This window comes from Caretta caretta, chromosome 1 (assembly GCF_965140235.1).
Source record: "Caretta caretta isolate rCarCar2 chromosome 1, rCarCar1.hap1, whole genome shotgun sequence".
In the NCBI taxonomy this organism is placed as follows: domain Eukaryota; kingdom Metazoa; phylum Chordata; order Testudines; family Cheloniidae; genus Caretta; species Caretta caretta.
In genome coordinates this window covers 219926724-219950941 of record NC_134206.1, presented here as the reverse complement: position 1 = coordinate 219950941, position 24218 = coordinate 219926724, and the positions used below count along the sequence as shown (strand labels likewise).

The window sequence follows — 24218 nt, the reverse complement described above, 5'->3', positions numbered from 1 at the left end:
TAGGCCTCAACTGGAGGATTGTGTCCAATTCTGGGCGCCACATTTCAGGAAACGTGGACAAATTGGAGAAGGTCCAGAGAAGAGCAAGAAAAATGATGAAAGGTCTAGAAAACATGACCTATGAGAAAAGATTTTAAAAAGTGGGTTTGTTTAGTCTGGAAAAGAGAAGACTGAGAAGGGACATAACAGTTTTTAAGTACATAAAAGGTTTTTACAAGGAGGAGGGAGAAAAATTGTCCTCTTTAACCTCTGAGGATAGGACAAGAAGCAAATGGCCTTAAATTGCAGCAAGGGCGGTTTAGAAAAAATTTAGAAAAAATTCCTAACTGCCAGGGTAGTTAAGCACTGGAATAAATTGCCTAGGGGCGTTGTGGAATCTCCATCATTGGAGATTTTTAAGAGCAGGTTAGACAAACACCTGTCAGGGATAGTCTATAATACTTAGTCCTGCCATGAGTGCAGGGGACAGGACTAGATGACCTCTCGAGGTCCCTTAGTCCTATGATTTAATAACCCCTCTGGCTTCTGGGTATTAACACACTCCGGGTATTGGAGACAGGGAACCCGACCCCCACTCCCAGTTACTGCTTAGCTCAAGTGGGCAGTCTTGTAATGTCTCCTCACAAAAGTATCCCTCCAGCCCGCATTAGCTCCCTGGTCCTGAGGAGCCCAAAACTGAACCCAGCATTAAGGATGCAAGCTCCCCAGTGCTGAATTAGAATGGCAATTGCCTGCCTACTACGTGAAATCAGCAGGTCTGATGAGTATGGCCCTCCTCTGCACTGGCATTTACGCTGCCATATCACATGGCAAACTCCTTGCTAACCTGTTGGCTGCTGTCACTTCCAGTCTCTCTTGCTATTCCTGCTGACAGACCCTGTAATATTTTTTATTCTAAGCCAGAGGGGAGCCTCTAACTATATCTCCTTGCTTCTGTGTATCAGGGAGACAACTACCTCTCTTGGATGCCTTAGGCCCAATAGAGAGCTCTCCATGGAGTTAGATTCATCCAGCCTGGATGCTAGTGGAAAAGCAGCAAAAACTTCATATAGCCTGATGCTGCATTAGCTGTTCTGTGATCCCCACTGCAACCATGGCATCTAGGGGAAACCTTGGCAGGAAACTGGAGTGGAGAAATGGGGCAGGGGGACATCCCCAGAGCTCTGGCAGAAACCCATGTGATGCTAGGAGATCTGCATGATTCCATAGGTGGTCCCACTACCCATTCCACAGGCTGGAACAAACAAATCCCAGCAACACAAAGTGCAAGGAAAATCTCTGAGTTCCCCTCCCTCCAGAGTCTCACCCTCTTGGTATTTCTGCAGGAGGAGGTAATTATTCCCTGTTTCACCAAGGTAGCTCTCTGTGTATTTCTCTGTCCCCCATGGCCTTTGCCACTCCCAAATCAGTAGTACCTGCACAATTAATTTGCTTTTTATCACCTCATCTTCCAGATCTTCAGTAATAAAGACTGACATGTGAAGCCAGGTCTCACCATGCTCATTACCATAGAATCTAAGCACTTCCCATTAGTGATTAAACAACATGACTAATGTCTGTCACATGTTTGTTCTCTCATTCTTTCCTCAGGGGGGAAAGTGTGCGCAGTGGAGTGGTTTGTTTGATGCTGATAAATGCAAAGTAATGCACATTGGAAAACATAATCCCAACTATACATACAAAATGATGGGATTTATATTAGCTGTTACCACTCAAGAAAGACATCTTGGAGTCGTGGATAGTTCTCTGAAAACATCCATTCACTGTGCAGCAGCAGTTAAAAAAGCTAACGGCATGCTAGGAACCGTTAGGAAAGGGACAGATAATAAGACAGTAAATATAATGCCGGTATATAAATCCATGGTATGCCCTGTCATAAATATAAAGGGAAGGGTAACCACCTTTCTGTATACAGTGCTATAAAATCCCTCCTGGCCTTATTGGGATCCAGGAAGTGGGCAGGCAAAGCCCACCCACTGCTAAAGGATCCCCCCCCCAGCCTAAGGGGGGGGGTCCACAGGACCTGGAAAACCAAATAATTACGGGGGACAACTAATGAACAACAGGGACAGGAGTGCGGTAAAAGGGTCAAACGAAGGGAACCTGACGGGGACACCGAACAGAGAACCCCGGACAGCACCCACTGCTCCTCAAAGGCGTCAAGGGAGTCAGTGGACGCTGCCCACAGGAACTCTGCCCAGAGGCGTGAACAGACAGAGGATCGGAAATAGGCCCCACAGTCACAGGAGACTCCATCGGCCAACCTCCTCACCCTGGTTTTATAGATGGCCACTTTAGCCAAAGCCAGGAGGAGGTTGACCAGGAGGTCTTGCGACTTAGTGGGGCCACGGACAGGGAGTGCATAGATAAGGAGGTGAGGGGAAAAGTGCAACCAAAATCTTAACAAAATATTCGTGAGGAGCCGGAATAGGGGCTGCAGCCTGGCGCACTCCAGGTAGGGTTTCCCTCACGCCGCAAAAGGGGCAGGTGTCCAGGATTGGGGTGAACCGCGCCAAGTACATGCCCGTGCTCACGGCCCCATGAAGGAGCCGCCAACTGATATCCCCGGCGGGCCTTGGGACTAAGGTGGAGTATAGGCTGGCCCACCGGGGCTCTGCACCCTCTAGAGGTGGCAGGAAGTCCCGCCACTTTGTGTCAGGGCGGGACGCGAGGGTGAGGACGTGAAGGGTGTGGAGCACGAGCGTGTATAGATGTTTCCTTGGCGCGGTCTGAAACCGGACCAGCTGCAGCTCGCTTAGCCGGCTCACGGTGAAGGGGTAGGGGGGGGGGTCTGTTGGGTCCATGGGGCAGGGGCCCGATGAAAAGGTCCGGAGGGCCTGGGGTGGAGGGTGGGCAGGGCACGCCCTCTCTTAGGACCCTGTCGAGGTAAACCCAAGCAGCGGGCGGCAAAGCGGCCCTCACCTCCTGAAGTACGCGCAGGGGAGTACAAGATCTGGAGAGCCCCATGCACTGAGCGAGCGTCAGGGGATCCAGCCAGTCTCCCCGGTCGTAGTCCAGGAGGTCTCCGACTCTGGTAACTTCTACCAGGATCAACCTCTGGCGCACCGAGGGGGACTCCGCCACCTGCACATGGAGCTGGGGGTTGTGTAGCATGGGCTCCGCAAGGAGATCTTCCCCCATGGAGGCTGCCACGGACCTGGTCGCTGTGAACAGTTTCCAGGTCCGGAGGAGGTCCTGGTAGAAGACCGGCAGCCCGGAGAGGTCTCGCAGAAGACCTCTCGGATGGAGGTAAAGGAGCTGCCGGTCATATCGGAGCCCTCGGAAATGGTGCAGGAAGGCGTGCGCCAGTATGCTCCACGCCGGACTACCTGCACCATAAAGGAGCCTCCGCAGGGCCTGGAGGCGGAAGACATGGACCTGAGTGCGGAGACACTTCAGGCCCTGCCATCTCTCCTCCAGAGGTAGATGGAGAACCCCTGCAGAGACCCAGTGCAGTCCTGACCAGAAGAACTCCAGAATCAACGTCCGGAGGTTGGCCAGGAAATCCGGGGCCGGGACCAGGGTGTTGAGCTGGTACCAGAGCATGGACAGGACTAGTTGATTAAGCACCAGTCCCCCCCCTTGAAGGGAGAGACACCGGAGTACTCCTGTCCATCTCCGGAGCCGCTCTACCACCCTGCCCTCTAAACCATGCTAGTTCTCCGGCGGAGATGGATGCGTGGCAGAAAGGTAAATGCCCAGATAGAGCAGCGGACCCGCGCTCCACCGGATGGCCTGAAGCACAGGTGGGAGGGAGCTCGCCTGCTGCCAGTCCCCTATCGCCAAGCCAGAGCTCTTGACCCAGTTGACCCGGGCGGAGGAGGCTGCCGAATAAACAGCCAGGCAAGCCTCCACCCGTGCCAAGTCTCCCGGGTCCTGGACCACGAGGAGCACATCGTCGGCGTACGCCAACAGGACCAGCTGCAGCTTCGGCTCCCGCAGCGCCAACCCCGTCAACCTCCTGCAGAGGAGACAGAGGAAGGGCTCGATCGCCAGAGCGTACAGCTGGTCCGAGAGGGGGCACCCCTGCCGTACTTCTCGCCTGAAGCTGACTGGTTCGGTCAGGGTCCAGTTGAGCCTGACCAAACACTCTGCGGAGGCGTACAGCACCTGGAGAAAACCCACAAACTGGGGTCTGAAGCCAAACGCTCGCAGAGTGCTCAGGAGATCCCGTGATCCACCCTGTCGAATGCCTTCTCCTGATCCAGGGACAGGAGGGCGAACGACAGACCATCCCTACACTCGAGTTCCAAGAGGTCCCGGACCAGATACAGGTTGTCGAAGATGGTGCGGCCCGGGACGGTGTATGTCTGGTCTGGGTGGATCACGTCCGCCAGCACGGACCCTAGCTGCAGCGAGATGGCTTTCGCTACGACCTTGTAGTCTGTGCTGAGGAGCGAGACGGGATGCCAATTTCGTAAATCGCGGAGGTCCCCCTTCTCTGCACAAAAGAGGGAGGACCCCGCTCTGAAAATACTTGGCACAGACGGTCACTAGGTCTGGGCCGAGGATGTCCCAGAAGACGCGGTAGAACTCCACGGTCAGCCCATCCATGCCCGGAGATTTATTGGTGGGCATGCGGCGGAGGGCTTCCGAGAACTTGGCCAGAGTGAGAGGCAGCTCTAGCTGGTCTCGGTCGCCTGCGCTGACCATCGGGAGTTTGTCCCAGAGCACTCTGCAAGCGTTAGGATCAGTCGGATCTGGGGAAAACAGGCCTGCGTAGAAGGCCCTGGCCCTCCCGCACATCTCCGCTGGATCTGTGAGGGGGGTGCCGCCTCCTGGCCAGAGGCAAAATCCTGTTACCTGTAAAGGGTTAAGAAGCTCAACTAACCTGGCTGGCACCTGACCCAAAGGACCGATAAGGTGACAAGATACTTTCAAATCTTGGCAGGGGAAGGGGAAGGCTTTTGTTTGTGCTCTTTGTTTCTCTTCAGCTTCGAATCTGGCCAGCTCTAGTTTATTAGCTGCTTTACTGGTATTCATTTTCCTACTTTCTTGTGCTTAATTTTGAACCAGAGATCATTTTGAACCAAAAGCACAGATCTGAAGAGGTGTTTTTTTTAAGCTGGGAGCAGCTAGAGGGTTTTCTGTCTATTTGCCTGGAGGCAGAGGTGTTAGTTTTTTTTACAAAAGGATTTTTCTTTTTTGAGCTGGAGTTTTCTCTACCTAAAGGCAAGGTAGTTAACCTCCTGCAGGGAAATTCACAAGTTGTTTTTTTTTTCCCCCCTAACTCTTGGGTTTAGCTAGAGTTAAGCACAAGAAAGCAGGAAAATGACTACCAGCGAAGCAGCTAATAAACTAGAGCTGGCAGATTTTAAAGCTGAAGAGAAACTAAAAGAGCATGATAGACAGATGGCCTTAAGGCGCTTGGAGATGGAAGCAGAAAAAGCCAGGGTGGAGGCAGAGTAAGCTGCCCACAAGAGAGCTGTGGAGGCAGAAAAAGCCAGGGTGGAGGCAGAGGAAGCATGCACTGGAGATGGAGAAGGCAAGGCCTCAGCAGAATATACCACTCTATTGACACAGGTAATGCTCACCCAATCAGAGCCGAATCTTACTGGGTGTCTCCTCAAGCTAAAACTGCTATAGAACGGGAGATCCAGGATATGCTACAGATGGGTGTAATCCGCCCCTCCCGCAGTGCATGGGCATCTCCAGTGGTTCTAGTTCCCAAACCAGATGGGGAGATGCGTTTTTGCCTGGACTACCATAAGCTAAATGCTGTAACTCGCCCAGACAATTATCCAATGCCATGCACAGATGAACTATTGGAGAAACTGGGACGGGCCCAGTTCATCTCTACCTTGGACTTAACCAAGGGGTTCTGGCAGGTACCGCTAGATGAATCTGCCAAGGAAAGGTCAGCCCTCATCACACATGTCGGGCCGTATGATTTTAATGTGCTCCCTTTCGGGCTGCGGAATGCACCCGCCACCTTCCAAAAACTTGTAGATGGTCTCCTAGCAGGATTGGGAGAATATGCAGTCACCTACCTTGACATTGTGGCCATATTTTCGGATTCCTGGGCAGAACACCTAGAACATCTACAAAAAGTCTTTGAGCACATAAGGGAGGCAGGACTAACAGTTAAGGCTAAGAAGTGTCAAATAGGCCTAAACAGAGTGACTTATCTTGGACGCCAGGTGGGTCAAGGAAATATCAACCCCCTACAGGCCAAAGTGGATGCTATCCAAAAGTGGCCTGTCCCAAAGTCAAAGAAACAGGTCCAATCCTTCTTAGGTTTGGCCGGATATTACAGGTGATTTGTACCGCAATACAGCTAAATCGCTGCCCCACTGACAGACCTAACCAAAAAGAAACAGCCAAATGCAGTTCAGTGGACTGAAGAGTGTCAGAAGGCCTTTAACCAGCTTAAAGCGACACTCATGTCTGACCCTGTGCTAAGGGCCCCAGACTTTGACAAACCTTTCCTAGAAACCACAGACGCATCTGAGCGTGGTGTGGGAGCAGTCTTAATGCAGGAAGGACCGAATCTAGAGTTCCATCCTGTTGTGTTTCTCAGCAAGAAGCTGTCTGAGAGGGAAAGCCACTGGTCAATCAGCAAAAAGGAATGTTACGCTATTGTCTATGCTCTGGAAAAGCTATGCCCATACGTTTGGGGGATCAAATATTGTTTGGAATGATTTCTCCTTTATTACTCCCTGCTGGTTATTGCTAATGGAGCCATTATCCACTAGTTTCAGAGTAACAGCCGTGTTAGTCTGTATTCGCAAAAAGAAAAGGAGTACTTGTGGCACCTTAGAGACTAACCAAATAAATTGGTTAGTCTCTAAGGTGCCACAAGTACTCATTATCCACTAGGTGGATTTTTGCATAGTGATTCTCTCATGTTTCTTTTTGTCCTGATGTATATGTAACAGCCCCTCTGACGTGTCTCATGCCCATTAACTATAGCATTAATATAATCTGCTTCTCTACTTCCTTTGCTAGTCTTTACCCAACTCCATTTCAAGTGAAGGGTGATCTATGATTAAGGCATTGGACTGGTACGAAGGAGATCTAAGTTCAATTCCCAGCTTTGCTGTAGCCTCCTTTTGTAACCTGGGGGCAAATCACTTATTCTCTCTATGCCGCAGTGTCACACCTGTGAAATGGGATAATAATCATCTTTCTCCTGCCCTTTGTCTTTCTCTATTTATGCAATAAGTTCTTCCAGGGAGAGCCTGCCTCTTTCCATGTGTAAATACAACACCTAGCAGCATGGGGCCTCTAGGCTCTACTGTAATTCAAGTAAAGGATAATAAATCATTTCCAGCAAAGCCGCTTTGTTTTCTCTCCATACCTTTACCGTTGTGTAGTTCTTTCTGAAGCCCCAGTGATTATTTCTTAGAGGGTTTTGTTTTGTACTCAGTGGAATTGTAGCTTGCTCTGCCTTAATTAAGCTGGGCTTAATACCTGCGAGAAGAGGCTATGGGGGCAGAGATCATTCCACCCCAGAAGGGGGCCCAGCCCCCGAAGTGGTTCTGCATCGATCTCACCAGATCTGCAAGAGGACACAGTTCTTCTAGTCCAGCCTAAGCCCCTCCCACCCCAGGCCACTTCCCGGTTCCCCAACAGCACAGCTCTGTTAGAGCACCGCCCCTGGAGCCCATCCGTAAGGGTGAGTTTCCCCAGAACTGTGAGATGGAAGATTTATTGCAGCCTCAGGCAGCATGAACTTGCTGTTGGTTTTTCCACTGGATTTGGGGGCAGGGGTAACGCATGTCTTCCTGGACCCAGATCATTGACCCCAAGGCGTTGGGGGTCTATGGGCTAGGGTAAGGGGATGGTGCCACAAAGATGGCTTACAAACCCCACCGTGGGAGAGGGCCGTCTGCATGGATGGCACCTTCCATATGTGGACTGTACAATCTGGCCTGATGTCTAGTAGAGTTCATCAGCATGCTTCCACATGCTTGGATTAATGTCATCCTATTGCACCATGACCACCAGTCGGGTTGTATTTTATGCTGTTGTTTGGTGTTTTGCAATGTGAACTTTTAAGGTTTGTAGGGATTCTTACCCGTTTAGCTACACTAGCACACTCGCCCAGCAGGGCCGGATTAACCTTTTTTGGGCCAGCTCCAAACATATTTGTGGGCCTCCATGGAGGCAATGGAGCATGACGCAGGGAGGTCAGTCCCCAGATCAAGGGGCCAGCCGGGGCAATTGCCAGACGCACAGTGGCCCACCCCCACTGCCTGGTGCCCCAACACACACATCTTCCCCGCCCCCCTCACAGCTCAGCACCCCCCAGGCTCCCTAGAGGCCCACTCTCCCACGCCCTGCCTCCCAGCCACACTCACCGGGGCCCTGCTGGGAGGTGACTATGTCTGTCGGGCTGAGCTGGCAGCGCAGCCAGGGCTGGTCCCGGGGCGGGGAATCACTCCAGACCCTCGGGAGTGGCACAATCAGCCAGGCCAGGACCTGCCCCAGCTGGGCTCCCTAAGACACGCTTGCCTAGAGGGGCCCAGCCAAGCCCCAGACACTGCCCCCCCACCCCCAAACTGGCCAAGACTGGCCAGGCTTCTGCACCAGTCCCAGGCGGCTCAGCTCCAGGGAGACAGGCAGGGCCCCACAGGTGGTGGGAAGCAGAGACTGCCTGGAGCTGGATGCGCACTGAGGGAGCCGGGGGGTGGGGCCAGGGGGCAGAGAGGAGCCCTCGGCCGGCCAATGGGCAGGCCAAGAGGAGCAAGTGGTGGGCAGTGGGGAGCCAGCGGGCTGGCGGGGTCTTGGGGCGCAGTGCAAGCAGAGCAGGCCAAGGCCCCTTCTGAGCATGGGCCTGGCACCACTGTAAACCTGGGCCTGTCGCCCAGTGTAGGCGCACCTAACAGAAGGGCGTTGAGGTACCTAGTGGAGAGGGAATCTTGCACGGCTGCTGTCAGTGTTTTTTTTTTTTTCTGTGCATGCAGAAAATGTCAAACTGTCTCCAGGGCTATCTGACCCCACCCCCTCCTTTTGCCTCCAACAAAAAACATAATTAAAAAAATGTTAACAAGGACATTAAAATAAATTGAATTTAAGCTTTCAGTGCAGGCTGGCAGGAAGGATTTAGGAAGTGGAGGGGAAGTTGAGCAAATATTTCAGGAATGCTGGAAGTTCATATTTATAAATCCATGCTTTACTGAACAGGAAAAATAATCTCTCAGGGTTTAATCTTTATCTGCCATTAGCTGAGCATGGTTGTTTTGCTACTTGCTGTGGTTTATGGGTGAGGATTTAGGATCTCATAGGATTAAAAATAGGGAGGCTTCTCCACAGACAATTCACTTATTGTCCACTGAAGTGTTACTACAATTGAGATTCACTGAAAACTACTTCCCCTCCCCTCAATTTGTATTTTGAAATTTAGACTAGGTAGCGGTGACACCTAATGGACAATAATGGAGCTGTAGCTGAACACTGCACATATGGAATGCTGGAATTTTAGGAATTTAAAACTAGGCTGTGTGTTCTAGTTCTGTCTTTTGCTTGTTCTTACATAGGCCCAGGGGTGCAACATATGCTCCACTCCACAGCCAACCAGTTCTGCCTACTGCCAAGGTGGCTAGCAGCACCAGCCCTGCATAAACCTTGTGCTTATCTGAGCTCAGGGACTGGGACTGTGAGCAGCACCTGCAACAGGGGACACAAAAAGGGGGAAAGGGTTCTTTTCCCCTTGCATGCCATGCAGGAACTAGCCACAATCCAGTCCTAAGTAGGAGGGCCCAAATAAGATGACAATCCCTGGGATCAGTAACATGCTCCTGTGCTTTGAGGTCTGGTTTAAGGTCTTTTGAAGAGGGTGGGTTCTTCATCCTCAGCAGTACAACACATCTATTGAGCTGGTCACACTGCAAGGCGTATTAACTTACTCTACTGTTACCATATTGCATATTGGGGTCTGGAGGGAACTGCAGTTTAGTCATTTTGTGTGTGTGTGCGCGCCCCTACACATATAGAAAATACCTCCTTCCTCCATACACTGGCTTTCTCATTGTGTGCCGTCCTGATAAACTGCTAATGTACCGTTCAGCTGCCATCTGTCCTTGTTTTTTAAGGACATTTTAAAATCATATTTCAAATCTAACCTTTCAATCTAGTCTCCAGGTTCCAGTCTAGTGCTTCAATGGGGTTAAAGTCACTATTCATAGCTCAGAAGCATTGGTGTCCCTATATCTGCACTGTTGGGGATACCTCCTTTAGTACCATCTGCAGATTTAATTACCATGCTGTTTGCTCCCTCTTCCAGCTCATTAATCATGCTGTTACATGAGAGTAGACCTAACACTGATCTCCTCAGTACCCACCCTTCCCATGGTTAATATATTGCCATTTATCATGCCCCTTAATTACGGGTCTTCAGCAAGTTTTTCAGATAACTTCTAATATCCAAGCAAATTTGAATTGATCTTTCACATCACATTTTGTGAGGTCTGGTAGCAAAACCTTACTACAATCAAGGTACATTAGAGCTACTGCATTCTTTTTGCCCACTATTTGAGTAATTTGGTTAAAAAAACCTGATCAGCTTTGACTGATTTATTTGATTTGAGCAATTGATTCTTGCTGCTTATTTCTCCTCATTGCTTTGTTCTTTGGATACTTTGAGACTTTCTCTCCATGATTATTGTTAACCTACTAGGGCTTGAAGCTACTTGCTCAAGAATGAGAGAAAAGGCAAATCAATGAAAAACAAGATTGCAGCTAAAAACACCTGTTAGCTAAGAGGGGGGAAAAAACAGCCTACAAAATTCAGTTACTAAAATGGCTACTTTAGGGCTGCAGCTGCTTATCTCCCACAGATTTAAAGAACTAGCTCCCACATGGGCTTGCTGGGAAAGGAGAGCGCAAAACCATAGTAGAGGTCACTAGTAGTAGTAATCAAGCAAGTTATAAAGAAAGTAGTAGCTATTTAGAAACTATTGAATCACTATTTTTCTGACGGCTAAGGACAGGGTGGAAAACAATTCTAGGTTTTTCATACTGGCAGCTGGCCATGTTTGCAACAATTGTGTGCTTTTAAACTTCCACTGATGTTACTGTATGTTTCTAAATGCTTAAGGTCTGCCTTAAGTTTTCCCATCTTTGCTGCTGACTTGCTGTGGGATCGTTGGAAAGTCCCTTAAGTAAGTAGATAAGACATGCAACACAAACTTACTGCAGTTTAATTAAAGTGGTGTTTTTAACCTGATTTAGTTAAACTGGTTTGAGTTTGGGTGCAGATGCTTTTATTGCAGTTTAGCTTAATCTGTTTTTTTAAAACATAAGAGCATCTACACCCAAACTTGTGCCAATGTAATTAAATCAGTTTAAAACACATCTTTACTTAAACAACTACAAGGTTGTGTAGACTAGGCCTCAGTTTCTTTACCTATAATATGGGGATTATAATATTTACCTACTTCACTAGGTTAGATTTAGCTGGTTACTGCTTTTAAAGCACTCTGAGAGCTTCACAGTTGCACAATAGCACAGGCCCACCCCAGTAACTAGAAGAGTTTAATGACAACTCCTCTATGCCCATCGTACATTTTGAATTTTAAGGCGTGATCCCTTAGTGCTGCTGTTTCCCCTCCCACTTTTTGTCTGTCTTGTCTGCTCAGACTGTAAGCTCTTAGGTATTTGTACAGCACCTACCACAGTGGGGTTCCAGTCTCAGCTGGGGCCCATAGACCTACTGTAATACAAATTTGTAGTGATGATAAAGTGTCAGTAACCCTGGCTTTGCTTAGCAGCTCAAGTTTCTTTTTCAAAGCAAACTCCACTGTCCTTTCTTCTGAACTTCTTCTCACATCCCTGCCCCTCAGAATCCTGTGTGCAAATACGAACTTGTAGATGCCAGCATCTTCCAGAAGATTTTCTACTGTTCCTAGCACACATTCAGCCCCACTGGTGCCAACAACAGGGAGAGTGATGGTATGGACATTATAGAATCATAGAATAGAATAATAAAATATTAGGGTTGGAAGGGACCTCAGGAGGTCATCCAGTCCAACCCCCTGTTCAAAGCAGGACCAACACCAACTAAATCATCCCAGCCAGGGCTTTGTCAAGCCGGGCCTTAGAAACCTCTAAGGATGGAGATTCTACCACCTCCCTAGGTAACCCATTCCAGTGCTTCACCACCCTCCTAGTTGGCTGTGGACATTTTAATTTACAATTTAGTGGGGACCTGCAATAAGGTTTTAACGATCACGTCCCTAGGTGACGTGATGGTTAAAACACCAGAGAACGTTCTCCCATTACTGCTGCACCAATGGGAGATTTTGAGGCCAATGTTAGTGCAGACACAGCCTTAAGGACTTTGTGCTTGAGTATCAGCTGCCTCCTGATCCATTCAGAAATGCAGGTGTGTGGTGTTCATAGACCAGCTGAATGAGTCAAACGAAGGAGAAAGCTTCTATTTACGCACACAGTGCCATTGGCTGTTGTTCTTCAGTTGAGCTCATTCACCCTGAGGCAGTGTCAGCTGGCAATTAGTGAAAGGCAATCTAGAAAGAAACTTTTGTGAATGTCACAGGGCCTGGTGGAATAGGCTAGATTTTGCAATATTCCAGAACGTGGTGCAGACTCCCTTAAAACACAGGCTGGAAATGCCACAGAAAGCCCTTGTGTCACTGCTCCGGATATAGCTAGGGCAGTGCCCTACCTCTGTAGTGCTCAGCAGCTGCTGCCCAAGCAACACTGATGCCGTGCAGACCCTGGGTCAGGTCACTTTGGTTTCCCATGTGCTCCTGTTGGCTAGAACACAGTAGTTTTCCATATGCCAAGAGTCTGATGGATGGAAGTGTATGAAACAAATGTGTAAGATACTACGGTCTTTTGTTATTTTTCAAGAAAGAGTTGATGTTAAAAGCACCTGTAAAATGTGTTCTGAGGCACTGTGCCTGGACATCTGATACCTCACTCCCCAACAGCAGCGCAAACGTCTCTTCCAATACCTCACAGCTAGACCTGTCTGGCTGATTTTTCTCCGACAAGGGACTCCATCACAATGGTATCGTGGGGCTCCATGTTTATCATCGCTCACTGAAGCCAGGGCTCATGGCAGTTTACAAGGGGAGAAGAGATTTCTCCAGCTGCCTGCTCCACAAACTCAGCTGGGCCTCTGAAAGCCCAGCTGGGTTTTAATTCTTCTCAAGCATCATCACCAATAATAAGGAGCTGGCTGGACAAATTGTGCCCTCAGTGACCTGTGTGCAACCCCATTGCCTGGAATGAAACAAGGGTAACTGATTGGGGCTTAGTAACCATAGTTTTGCTGGTGCATGAGAAGGGTCAGACTCCTGCTCCTTGAGCTGTGCTGGCTGTGCAGGGCAAACAGGAGTGAAAAGAAGAAAGATCTTATCTCAGTCCGAACAGCCAGCAGATGTGACTCTGAACACACACGGGGAGCAGATCTACTGAGTACAAAGACGGGGTTTTACACGTTCACTTTTCTGAGCAGAGCTGCACTTCAAAGGAAAGAAAACATCTCAGAAAGAAGAAAGTGTCATTCACACAACCCCAGCTTGGTAGGGTAGCTTTACTTCCCTTAGTACTGTATAGAAGACCTGAGCAAGCTTGGTGCTCAGACAAGCCTAATTAGAAGAAATGTGTGACTGTGCATGTGCAAATGAGTCCACTTGCATATGTGATTATGTGTGTATGTGTCTGCTTGCACACATGCATTGCTGTGTGCATGCTTGTGCCTGGGCACGTCTATTGTGCACATCTCTATTCTTGCATCCATTTAACTGTGCAAATGTGTCTCTGGGCAAGTGTGCTGGCCTGGAGTGCACACGTGGACCTGGGAATACATACATGACTGTGTGTATGTGTACATGACCAGGCATGTGCATACATCAGACTCAACTTGTACTTGTGACCCAGTGCATGAGACTGTGTGCAAGCATGCAGGTGTACATCTGTGACTGTATGTCTGTGCACATGAGCATGTGTATGATGTACATCTGCATCCTATTATCCTTGAGCTGCTCGGCGGCCTGGTTGCCCCATATAACATGGAACCCAAAGGGGCAGTTAACAGAGATTGGTGGTGTGGTGTGATGTTGTGTTTTCAATGTCTTTGTTTCAAGCCTTTTCCCCAATTACACAAGCCCATGACGCTGCACTATTTTACACTTGCAATCACAAACTAGCTCGAAGATTTTTTTCTGAAAATACACCATGTCTGCAGTTTATTTTTCGGATTGGTATTGGGGTTAGGCACGGGCGTTTCCCTCAGATATACATTCATGGAGGCAGTTCCTGGGCAGAGAATCTCTAGTCCTTCACCAGGCGGTAGATGTGATGCTGGGCACCATGTTCACTAGCTGACACCTCAAAAACATACGCTATGCACAGCAAGGTCTCTTGAGTGTCCCTGTTCGTCACAACCTAGACAGATGAGAAAAGAAAGCAAGTGCTATTTTTTCTGTCTCAACTTGTAAATATTCTAACACCTTTGAACGTATCCAGTGTTAAACATAATCCACAGAATGAACAACAGGAAAGATACACAGTTCAGCAATGACACCCCAAACTGGGGCTGTCTCCAAACACCAGTAATGAAACATCTGCTTGGTACCAACAGGGGGCGCTTTCTCACAACATGAGGACTGAGATGCAGTGAAAGCACAGGAGGAGAAGCCTCCTCAGGACCATAAAGAATGGAAATATGTGGCCAGTGAATAATAAGCACTCACCAAGCAAGGGGGGGAAAGTCTTGTCGGGACTGGGAGCAGTGAGCAGCCGTGTGTCCTTGGAGCCAGCAGATGTCACTGTTCCCAGGGGTGACGAAGGGTGAATTACACTGAGAATTCCCCAGCACTGAGAGGGTGTTGAAGGGAAAGGTCTGCTGATGCCAGTGAAAGAGGGCTCTTAGCAGCTTGTGGAGTGCGGTAGGAGGGGACATCAAGACTTGGAGCCTAATTCACAGTTGAGATGTAAGCAAGGTGGCAGGTTTGTAGAAATTTTGGTGGTGCCCAGAAACCCCCCCCCCCAACTCCGCCCCCCCACCTGCCTAAGGCTCTGGGAGGGAGTTTGGGTGGGGGGGGGAGGTCTGGGGTGCAGGCCTTGGGCTGGGGATTGGTGTGCAGGAAGCGTGGAGGGTGCAGGCTCTGGGAGGGAGTTTGGGTGCTGGGTGCAGGCTCTGGGCTGAGGCAGCAGGTGGGTGTGCAAGAGGGGGTGAGGAGTGCAGGCTCTGGGACAGAGTTTGGGTGCTGGGTGCAGGCTCCAGGCTGGGGCAGGGGATGGGTGTGCAGGAGGGGGTGAGGGGTGCAGGCTCTGAGATGGAGTTTGGAGATGGGAGGGGGTGCGAAGGGAGGGGGTGCAGGCTTTGGGAGGCAGTTTGAGGGTGGGAGGGGGTGCAGGGGTGATGGCTGTGGGGTGGGGCTGGGGATGAGGGGTTCATGATGCAGGAGGGGGCTCAGGGCTGGGGCAGAGGGTTGGGGTGCAGGGGGTGAGGGCTCCGGCTGGGGGTGTGGGCTCGGGGGTGGGGCAGGGCTGGGGATGAGTTTTGGGTGCAGGCAGGCTGCCCCGGGGCTGGGGCCAGAGAGGAGGACGCCCCTCAGCCCTCTCCCCGCCAGCAGCAGTGAGCTCTGGGGGAGGGGCCCCCCTCTCCCCTCTGGCAGCACACTCACCCCGTACCACTGTCACAGCATGTGATCCTAGGGCCCCTCTCAGATCCAGGAAGCCCCCTTGTCTCCCCTGTGGTGGGTGCCGGGGGGGGGAGGGGGCAGCTTCCATCACATGTGCGCCTCCTCCCCTGTTGCTGCCCCTCACTGTAGCCTCACTGGGGGTGGGGGATGGAGCTGCCCCTTGCCCAGCGTAGGGCAGGAGCGGTGACTGCGGGCGGGGGACCCTCTGTTTGCTAGAGGGTCGCAATGGAAAAGGGAAGGGTCCGAGGCAGAAGGGCAGGGTCAGGGCACCCTGCCCTGGCATTAGCGGATGTCGGGCACTAGGACCCTGCGGCGGCAGTTGATGCCAGAAGCCAGCAGAGTGGAGGCAGCATGGAGCTGCAGGGGAGAGTCAGGGACGCTCTTGGAGCCAGGGGACACTCGAGAGGGGTGCGGGGGGGGTGGTGGTGGTCAGCAGGCAGATCCTGGGGAGAGACCCGGCCCCAAACATTGGTGGAGCCGGGCCCCCAGGCCCTGAATATTGCTGGAGCCTGGGCACCATGGGCCCATACAACTTGCCACCCCTGGATGTAAGATCGACTCCCTTATACCTCCCAATGCTCACTTACTGGTGGATGAATGGGGGTAAGCAATGCGGAATGGGTTTAACTTACACACCAAGAAGATGTAAGCAAAAGGTGCCTGTGAGTTGCCTACTTGAATTTACACATTCGTACAGCCTCCTGCTTGTTACTTTTCTTACTACATCGACCCCTCCCCCATCCCAGCCCCTCAATAATCTCCGCTACGCTGCAAAATCACTCTCCTGCAGCCTGCGTGACTGATCGCTGACAGCGATTGTTGTATGCATCCCACAGTTCCCAGCACAGCTCCCTTACTGGCTGTGTTCTACAGCAGACCTTTGCCCCGTTCTGTCCTGCGTGAGGAGCCAGGAGGGTCAGAAGCTAAATCCTCACACTGGCAGATCACAGAATCATAGCCCTGGTCTACACGGGGGGGGGAATCGATCTAAGTTACGCAACTTCAGCTACGTGAATAACATAGCTGAAGTCGACGTACTTAGACCTACTCACCGCGGCGTCTTCCTTACGGTGAGTTGACTGCTGCTGCTCCCCCATCGACTCTGCTGCGCCTCTCGCCGAGCTGGTGTACAGGAGTTGACGGGAGAGCGCTCGGGGGTCGATTTATCACGTCTAGACTAGCCGCGATAAATCAACCCCCCCGCTGGATCAATTGTTGCCCGCCGATCCAGCGGGCAGTGTAGACATACCCATAGAATATCAGGGTTGGAAGGGACCTCAGGAGGTCATCTAGTCCAACCCCCTGCTCAAAGCAAGACCAATCCCCAATTAAATCATCCCAGCCAGGGCTTTGTCAAGCCTGATCTTAAAAACCTCTGAGGAAGGAGATTCCACCACCTCCCTAGGTAACCCATTCCAGTGCTTCACCACCCTCCTAGTGAAAAAGTTTTTCCTAATATCCAACCTAAACCTTCCCCACTGTAACTTGAGACCGTTACTCCTTGATCTGTCAAGGATGTCACAGTACTCCAGGCTGATCTGCTATCAGACCAATTGTGGGCCTGTACCTTACGAGGAGCATGGCCACCCTTGGAGACAATGCTCCAGGAGGGAAGGAGCTCATTTGTTAATTTGTGAATTTTTTAGCTGATTTTGTTGTGTTCTATTTTATTTTCATGCCTTATGCTTACCTTTGTGGCTGAACTAACCATTGCCCTCTGTCCGGGATTCAGAGATGGGAACTGGCCAGGCCCAAGTCTGGAAGCTGGCATCCAAGTGCTCCAGGGAGGTAGCAGCCAACTAGACTCCCGTAGCCTCAGAGACCCACATTCAGAAGTGTTGCATAAGGCAGAGCATGCATTACATGATGGTACGTAAGAGACTACGTCTAGAGGGACTCTAAGCTGGTGAAAACCACAGGAGGGGGCTGGAAGAATTTATTGAGACTTGTCTCTATTTGGCCCCGGGAGCCAAAGGGTTAAAACACCTTGTACCACGAGAGACCCCTCACACCCAAGTGGAAGAAGGTGGGGAGGGTAGAAAATTCTCAGACTGTACTCTAGGACCCAAGGCTGTAGGATTACCAGTGCAGGATGTGAAAGGCTTTGTTGGCCTACGTGAGATATAGCTGTCTGTGGTGGGAGGTGGGGGAGTACCTACGATTATTCAGACTGTAAAACCCCGTGGGAAGGAAATGAGATGAGTGGGTAGAACAATAGGGCAAGTTCATCTGTAGATGTACAGGGACACTGGGGAAGGCTATGGAAGGAGGTGCGCTGGAAAGCATTCACGAGTGCTCGTCAGCATGAACTATGGCGCACAGACCTCGTCTCTCTCCACTGCCCCACCTCCCTTCTCTGCTCATTTTCATCTATAACAACACTTGGCATTTACTCAGCAAGCACCTTTCCTCCAAGGATCTAAAAGCTCGATACAACTGTGAAGGACTAAAGCTTCACAAGGCCTTGTGAGGTAGAGAAATGGCATTAACCCTGTCCTACAGATAAGGAAAATAAGCTATGGAGGAGTGATGTGACTTGACCAAGGTCACAGGATTTCCAGGGCAAAGCCAGGAACAAAATCCAGGCCTCCAGATTCACAATCTTGGGCATTAGCCACAGGAGCATCCTTCACAGATCTAGTGAGTGAGAATCCATGCTGTGCCTTACAGAGGCACAGCACAGAGCTCACAGTCCAGAGTGGCTTTAAACCACCCTTGCACCCTCCTAATTCTTGGCTGCGCCAGGGGCTGGAAAGGGCCCAAGTGTAATTTGGACAGCTCTGGGAGCCTAAGCTCTGGCAACCTCCCAACCCAGGGCTTGCCTTATGGGCTGCAGTGCTGCATGGAATCTCTGCAGCAACACGCCCCTTCCTGTCCCGCTGTTTATGCCAGGATTTGGGATGGGTCCTGGGAAGGCAGCTTTATGGCTGTCTTCAGCAGTGCATGAACTGGAGTAATCTTCCTGCAGTCACAACCAGGGCTTTTAGGGTTTTTTTATGATGCGCTGGCCCTCTTAAATGGTGTAAAGGGGCCAGAGCAGGGACAATTATTTCACCCTCTGTCTATTGTTGGTACTGGAGTTCCCAGCACAGCTCCCTTAGTGGCTGTGTTCTACAGCAGACCTTTGCCCCGTTCTGTCCTCTGTGAGGAGCCAGGAGGGTCAGAAGCTAAATCCTCACGCTGGCAGATCATAGAATCATAGCCCTGGTCTACACTGTGGGGGGGGAATCGATCTAAGTTACGCAACTTCAGCTACGTGAATAACGTAGCTGAAGTCGACGTACTTAGACCTACTCACAGCGGCGTCTTCGCTACGGTGAGTTGACTGCTGCTGCTCCCCCATCGACTCTGCTGCGCCTCTCGCCGAGCTGGTGTACAGGAGTTGACGGGAGAGCGCTCCGGGGTCGATTTATCATGTCTAGACTAGCCGCGATAAATCAACCCAGAGTAAAGGGGCCAGAGCAGGGACAATTATTTCACCCTCTGTCTATTGTTGGTACTGGAGTCTTCTTTATTGCAACTTCTGCCTTCACATCTGGCACAGCTTTTTGGCGTCATCTACTCTCCCTTTTCAAACCTTCTTCATCTCTCCTTTCTCTCCGTTGCCCGTGCCTCTCATTCTTCTCCCTGTGTTCCTGATCCTATTTATCTGAATAACTGCACTCTGCGTAGCTCTGTAAGGGGTGCTGAGACGCAACTGACACTAAATAAAATTAACTATTGAGCTGTATGTGGAAAACTTTGACTCGCAGCTGGGGACCCTTGGATATGGCTTAAATATTTCAAGGCAACAATAAAAACAATTCAGTGCCCCCACCTGTAAAATAGTAAAGTTCTCCAGCACGCTGTTCATCATGTATTTCTCTGGGAGATGTTTGAGTTTATGGATGAAATTAATCATGTATTCACATAGAGGGGAGCGGTGGATGCGATAGGAATAGTGTCCATTTTCATAGTGAGCATACTCCGTCTATAGTGTAAAAGAGAAAAGGTGCACACAGGGTCACCACTGTTTTTATTAATGTTACTGATAGTTAAAATAATAATAACCACGTGCATTTTCACATCGCTTTACTAACATTAGTTCATTCATCATTCCTTACAATCATCCACTCTGAAGTAGCTTTCCTTGAGCTCTCAAATTTCTCCTGCTTTGATTATTTAAAGAAAAGCAAAGGAACATATCTACTGTGGTAATAACAGTTTGCACTATTATAGCGCCTTCGAGCTAAGGACCTCAGGGTGCTCTGCTGCTATTAATGATTTAAGCTTCCCAATGCCTCTGTGAGATAGCTCAGTAGCATTATTCCTGTTTCACTGATGGAGAAACTGAGGCACCCAGAGGTTGTGACTTGTCTGAGATCACACAGGAAGGCAACGGCACATCTAGGAATATACACCCTGAGTCCCAGTCCAATTCTCTACCTACCAGACCATGCTGCCCAGATTAGCAAATGGGGATTAAACATTTGTGGAACTCTTTCATTACTATCACATTTTAGCTCCAGTATAGAATCATAGAATATCAGGGTTGGAAGGGACCTCAGGAGGTCATCTAGTCCAACCCCCTGCTCACAGCAGGACCAATCCCCAATTTTTGCCCCAGATCCCTAAATGGCCCCCTCAAGGATTGAACTCACAACCCTGGGTTTAGCAGGCCAATGCTCAAACCCCTGAGCTATCCCTCCCCCCTAACATGTACATGTAAACTTCCCCCAAACTGAAGTGACAGGGGAGTTTATCACTTCTTAGCAACCCTCTGCATTCCCCATATGCCTTCATCTTGTTTTCCCATTAGAATCCTATCTCCTCCCCCACGTGCCGGCACCCCCATCGCAACAGTAATTCAGAGGAGGAGGAGGTGCTGCTTCTTCTCCCCTCTTTTGAGATTGCCATGAGGCTCCCAATCTCTGCTGAGCCCCGAGCAGTGGGATGGCCCCTAGCCAGAGATTTGCTTTTGATTTCAGCAGACACGGTGAAGAGCAGCCGTTCTTGCTGCACTTTTAAAAAAAGTGTAGCACCTATTCCTGTCAGAGCTTGCGGTTATATGAGGAGCAGAAGGGATTGGCCTAGACACTCACCCTGGGTGGGTGGCATTATCTGTCAGTAAAGGTTTATCTTTGTAAACATATGGGTTAGAAACTTCCTTTGTCTATATATTCTATCTTTGTTGAGAATCATCCTGCAGGCCAGCTGAACACACTGAGCAGGCAAGAGCCATGTGTTTAAAAATCCCGACTCAAGCCCCATAAAAATCACAAAAGACTGGCTTAAAAATCATAAGTCTATAAAAATAATAATAAATGTGGGGATCTTTCTATTTGCCTTCTAGTTTGTAAGCCCCAAGAGGTCACATTTTCAAGCTTTTCTCCTCAACTATGAGGGCTGGGAACTTCATTGTTTAAAACAATGAAAGCTGAGTCTCTCTCAGTCACTGGACTCCAGGAGCTGGCACTTTAAGAAAAACACCAAATATTGCAAGACATGTGATAAAATTGTGTGAGGGGGCAACACTACAGGCAGGATCAGGCCCATCCCTGCATGTCTGACACACTGCACTAGACTGATGCTTCCTGATTTTCAATCCTTTTCCAAGCCACCTCCCTGACAAGGGGATACTTTCTGCCCTCAGAGGCACGGGTGGGGTTTGTAAGGACATGCAAGGGCTGAATTGCACCCCAGAGTACCCTGCACTCAGGGCTCTGCTGCCTTCTCTTCCTACCTCCACTTTCTCCACCACCTGCTTTCCGAAGGAGCACACCTTAGTGGAGCAAGTAATGATCATGTTTTCTGGGCTTTCGTATTGGCTGGAAACACCATAGAAAGATCTGGATTCATCTTCAATGTTGGTGTTCAAATCAGCCTGCAGGAAAAAAGACAAGGATAGTAGGCAATTCCCAAGTAGCTCATTAGTTTTGGGTCACTGGCATCACACACACCACTCAAGGAAAGAGTTCTCCTCTGGCCTTGGGCTTTTGTTTTTGGGGGTCAGGGAGAGGGGAAATCACGCTGCCAAAGCAGATCAACATGTGTGCCCAAGAAGTGGAGGAAATCTGGGCATGGGACACCTTTTCAAATTTGGGTGCCTAAAGTTACGCATCTAAATTCTAATTTTGACATTTAAATCCCTATTTAGGGTCTTGAAATAGGTATTTGTGGGCTTAAGTTAGGTGCACAAGCTATCATTAGGGCTAAGTTTGAAGACGTGGTGCTACACCACTACCACCAGGGGTCACACTAGCCTGATATTCTATCCTGAACAAGGAAAAGGAAAGTTTACAGGTGCCTTGCAAAAAACAAAGCAACAGAAAAAGGCATTTAGTTTATTCCACTTCATGAAATAAGAGAACAGAGAGCCCCAAATTCCTCAGTGCCTGATGTGACCAGGTGCTAATTTACTATATTACCTTTCCTTCGATTCCTATGGGCTGGTTCAATCTGTACTACCCCCCTGCAAGGTTAAGGGAAATGGGGAAGAAAATCTCTTTCTGCTTCTGGGACAGTGGACTCTATGGCCCTGTTGACAGTGCGACAAGAACCAGCATACTAGGAACACAGTTCTAGCATGGTTTTCCTGACCGCCAGCAGAGATTTTTATCCAAGAACCTGGTTATGGAACCATGCTCTACACTAGACACTGGGAGAGCCCACTGTGCAGCGCAGCTAGTGGGATTCTCAGAAAAAACTTCATGTCCACATTGGTCAGAGAAACCTGCTAGAATCCTGCTAAGAAAATCCAAATAATCCCAGAAATATAGGGCGGGAAGGGACCTCATGAGGTCAGCTAGTGCATCTCCCCATGCTGAGGTAGGATTAAAATACCTAGACCGTCCCTGAGAGGTGTATGCCTAACCTCTTCTTGCTATCCAAGGATTGGGATCCCACAGCCTCTCCAGTGCTTAACTACTTTTACAGTTGGAAAGTTTTTCCTAATATCCAACCTAAATCTCCTTTGCTGCAAACTCAGCTGATTATTTCTTGTCCTACCCTTGGTGCTGGTGGACATGGAGAACAATTGATCACCGTCCTCCTTACACCATGTTTAAACAGAGCTAGAGCGAAGGTGGGATCACAGCGCTGACAGACCCTTAGTATTGGAACAAAGTCAGCAGGTTCTTCCATGACTGCTGTGGCCAAGCCCAGATATAGGGAGACTCTGCACTGGCTGTGTTAGTCAGGCTAGGAGTTAGAGAGCCCAGAACCTGGTCTGTCTGCATGTACGGCAAGCACAATAAAGAATCCTTGTCCTGTTCATCACAGGTCCCATCTCTCCTCGACCAGGAGAGGTGTTACGTGAATCTTTCTCTGGGGCCCCCCGCAAGAGATAGTGGTACCACTTTATTATCATTTCCAGGAAGTTACAGTTTTAGCTCCAGAATCGGAAGCCTGGGAGCACAAGCTGGCCGGGGCCGACAAGGACTCTGCGCTACACAAGTGACCAGCAGGTGTTGATCCCCACCAAACGCTGGAGCCAACGCCACAGATGAATTCATCGCTTTGCCAGTGGTGACACTAACAACATTAGCAGGAAGCCATGTAGAAACGTACAGCATTTCAATCCAATCTAATTCCCCTGCCGGTTAACGTGCTGCTGCAGGCACATGGAGGGCAAGGAGAAGGAGGAAATGCAATCAACCCTACCATTTATTTCACCAAGTCCAATTTCCATTTCCCACTTAGCACGTCAGCTCCATTGTCCCATCCCTGCTGCCTCCCTCTGCATCTGCACAGGCTGCAACGTGCTGCGTGCAATGGGTACCTGGAGGAAATGGGCGCCTTCAGGAAACCTGTTGGGCTCAGGTAGATACATGATGCCATTGAAAGCTGAGCCAGCAAGCCACTGAAATCCAATCACCACTCATTTTCCCAGAGCACATGTCGCAAGTTCAGAGCAACTGCCCCTGTATTTCCCCTTAGTGGTCCAGCAAAGGCACCCATGCACAGGCTTCCAGCTCCCCGGCCGACGCCTTTCTGGATGGAGACTCCCGTCTCTCTCCCTCCTGACCAGAGTATGTCCAGGCTGCACAGCTCCCTGCCTGCACTGTGTGATTCCCAGCACAGATAGGCTGCCCAAGGACACCTCCTCGCTTTCTCCTCAGAGACGGTTAACAGGTGTAATTGCTACGGTTATAAGGTACCACAGTCAGCACTTCTTAAACAAGCTTACTTTATTCTTAAGGTAAAAAGCATATTAAGAAAACATATCAGAAAGAACCAAAGAACCCCTACACATGCTAATAAGCTTACCAGAGTTAACCCCAACTCTAACATAGATTATGGCAGGAGCAGTCCTTCAAAGCCCCACCCCAGGGGTTTCTTTGTGGTTACAAGTTCATCACAGCTTCAGCATAAAACAAGCTTATGGGACCTTAGTAGGCCAGGTCCTTCCAACCCAACCCATAAGAGGTGGTTCTCAGACCCCCTAAAAAATGTCAAATGGAGGTACAGACCCCTTTGGAAATCTATTGTCAGTACATATGGTTGAATTCTGTTCAGTCAATTTTCAGTCTAAGTCTTTTGCGGACCCCTCAGACATAGTTCCGCGGACCAAACCACTGCCCTAAGGATTGGGGCCCTCCATGGACCGGGGTCCTGTCC

General features: G+C 49.8%; 1 protein-coding gene across 5 annotated transcripts in view; it reads right to left on the bottom strand.

Moving 5' to 3' along the window:
• Positions 1–14128: 14128 nt before the first annotated feature.
• TEAD4 (TEA domain transcription factor 4) overlaps positions 14129–24218 on the bottom strand; it is a 78266-nt gene continuing 68176 nt past the window's right edge. For all 5 annotated transcript variants that reach the window (XM_075120737.1, XM_075120735.1, XM_075120742.1 and 2 more), the window contains 3 exons: positions 21343–21483; positions 19438–19590; positions 14129–14358 (listed from right to left, as the gene is read on the bottom strand). In XM_075120737.1, the coding sequence (XP_074976838.1) occupies positions 14245–14358; positions 19438–19590; positions 21343–21483 (408 nt within the window). In that variant the 3' untranslated portion in view covers positions 14129–14244. The remainder of the gene's footprint in view (positions 14359–19437; positions 19591–21342; positions 21484–24218) is intronic.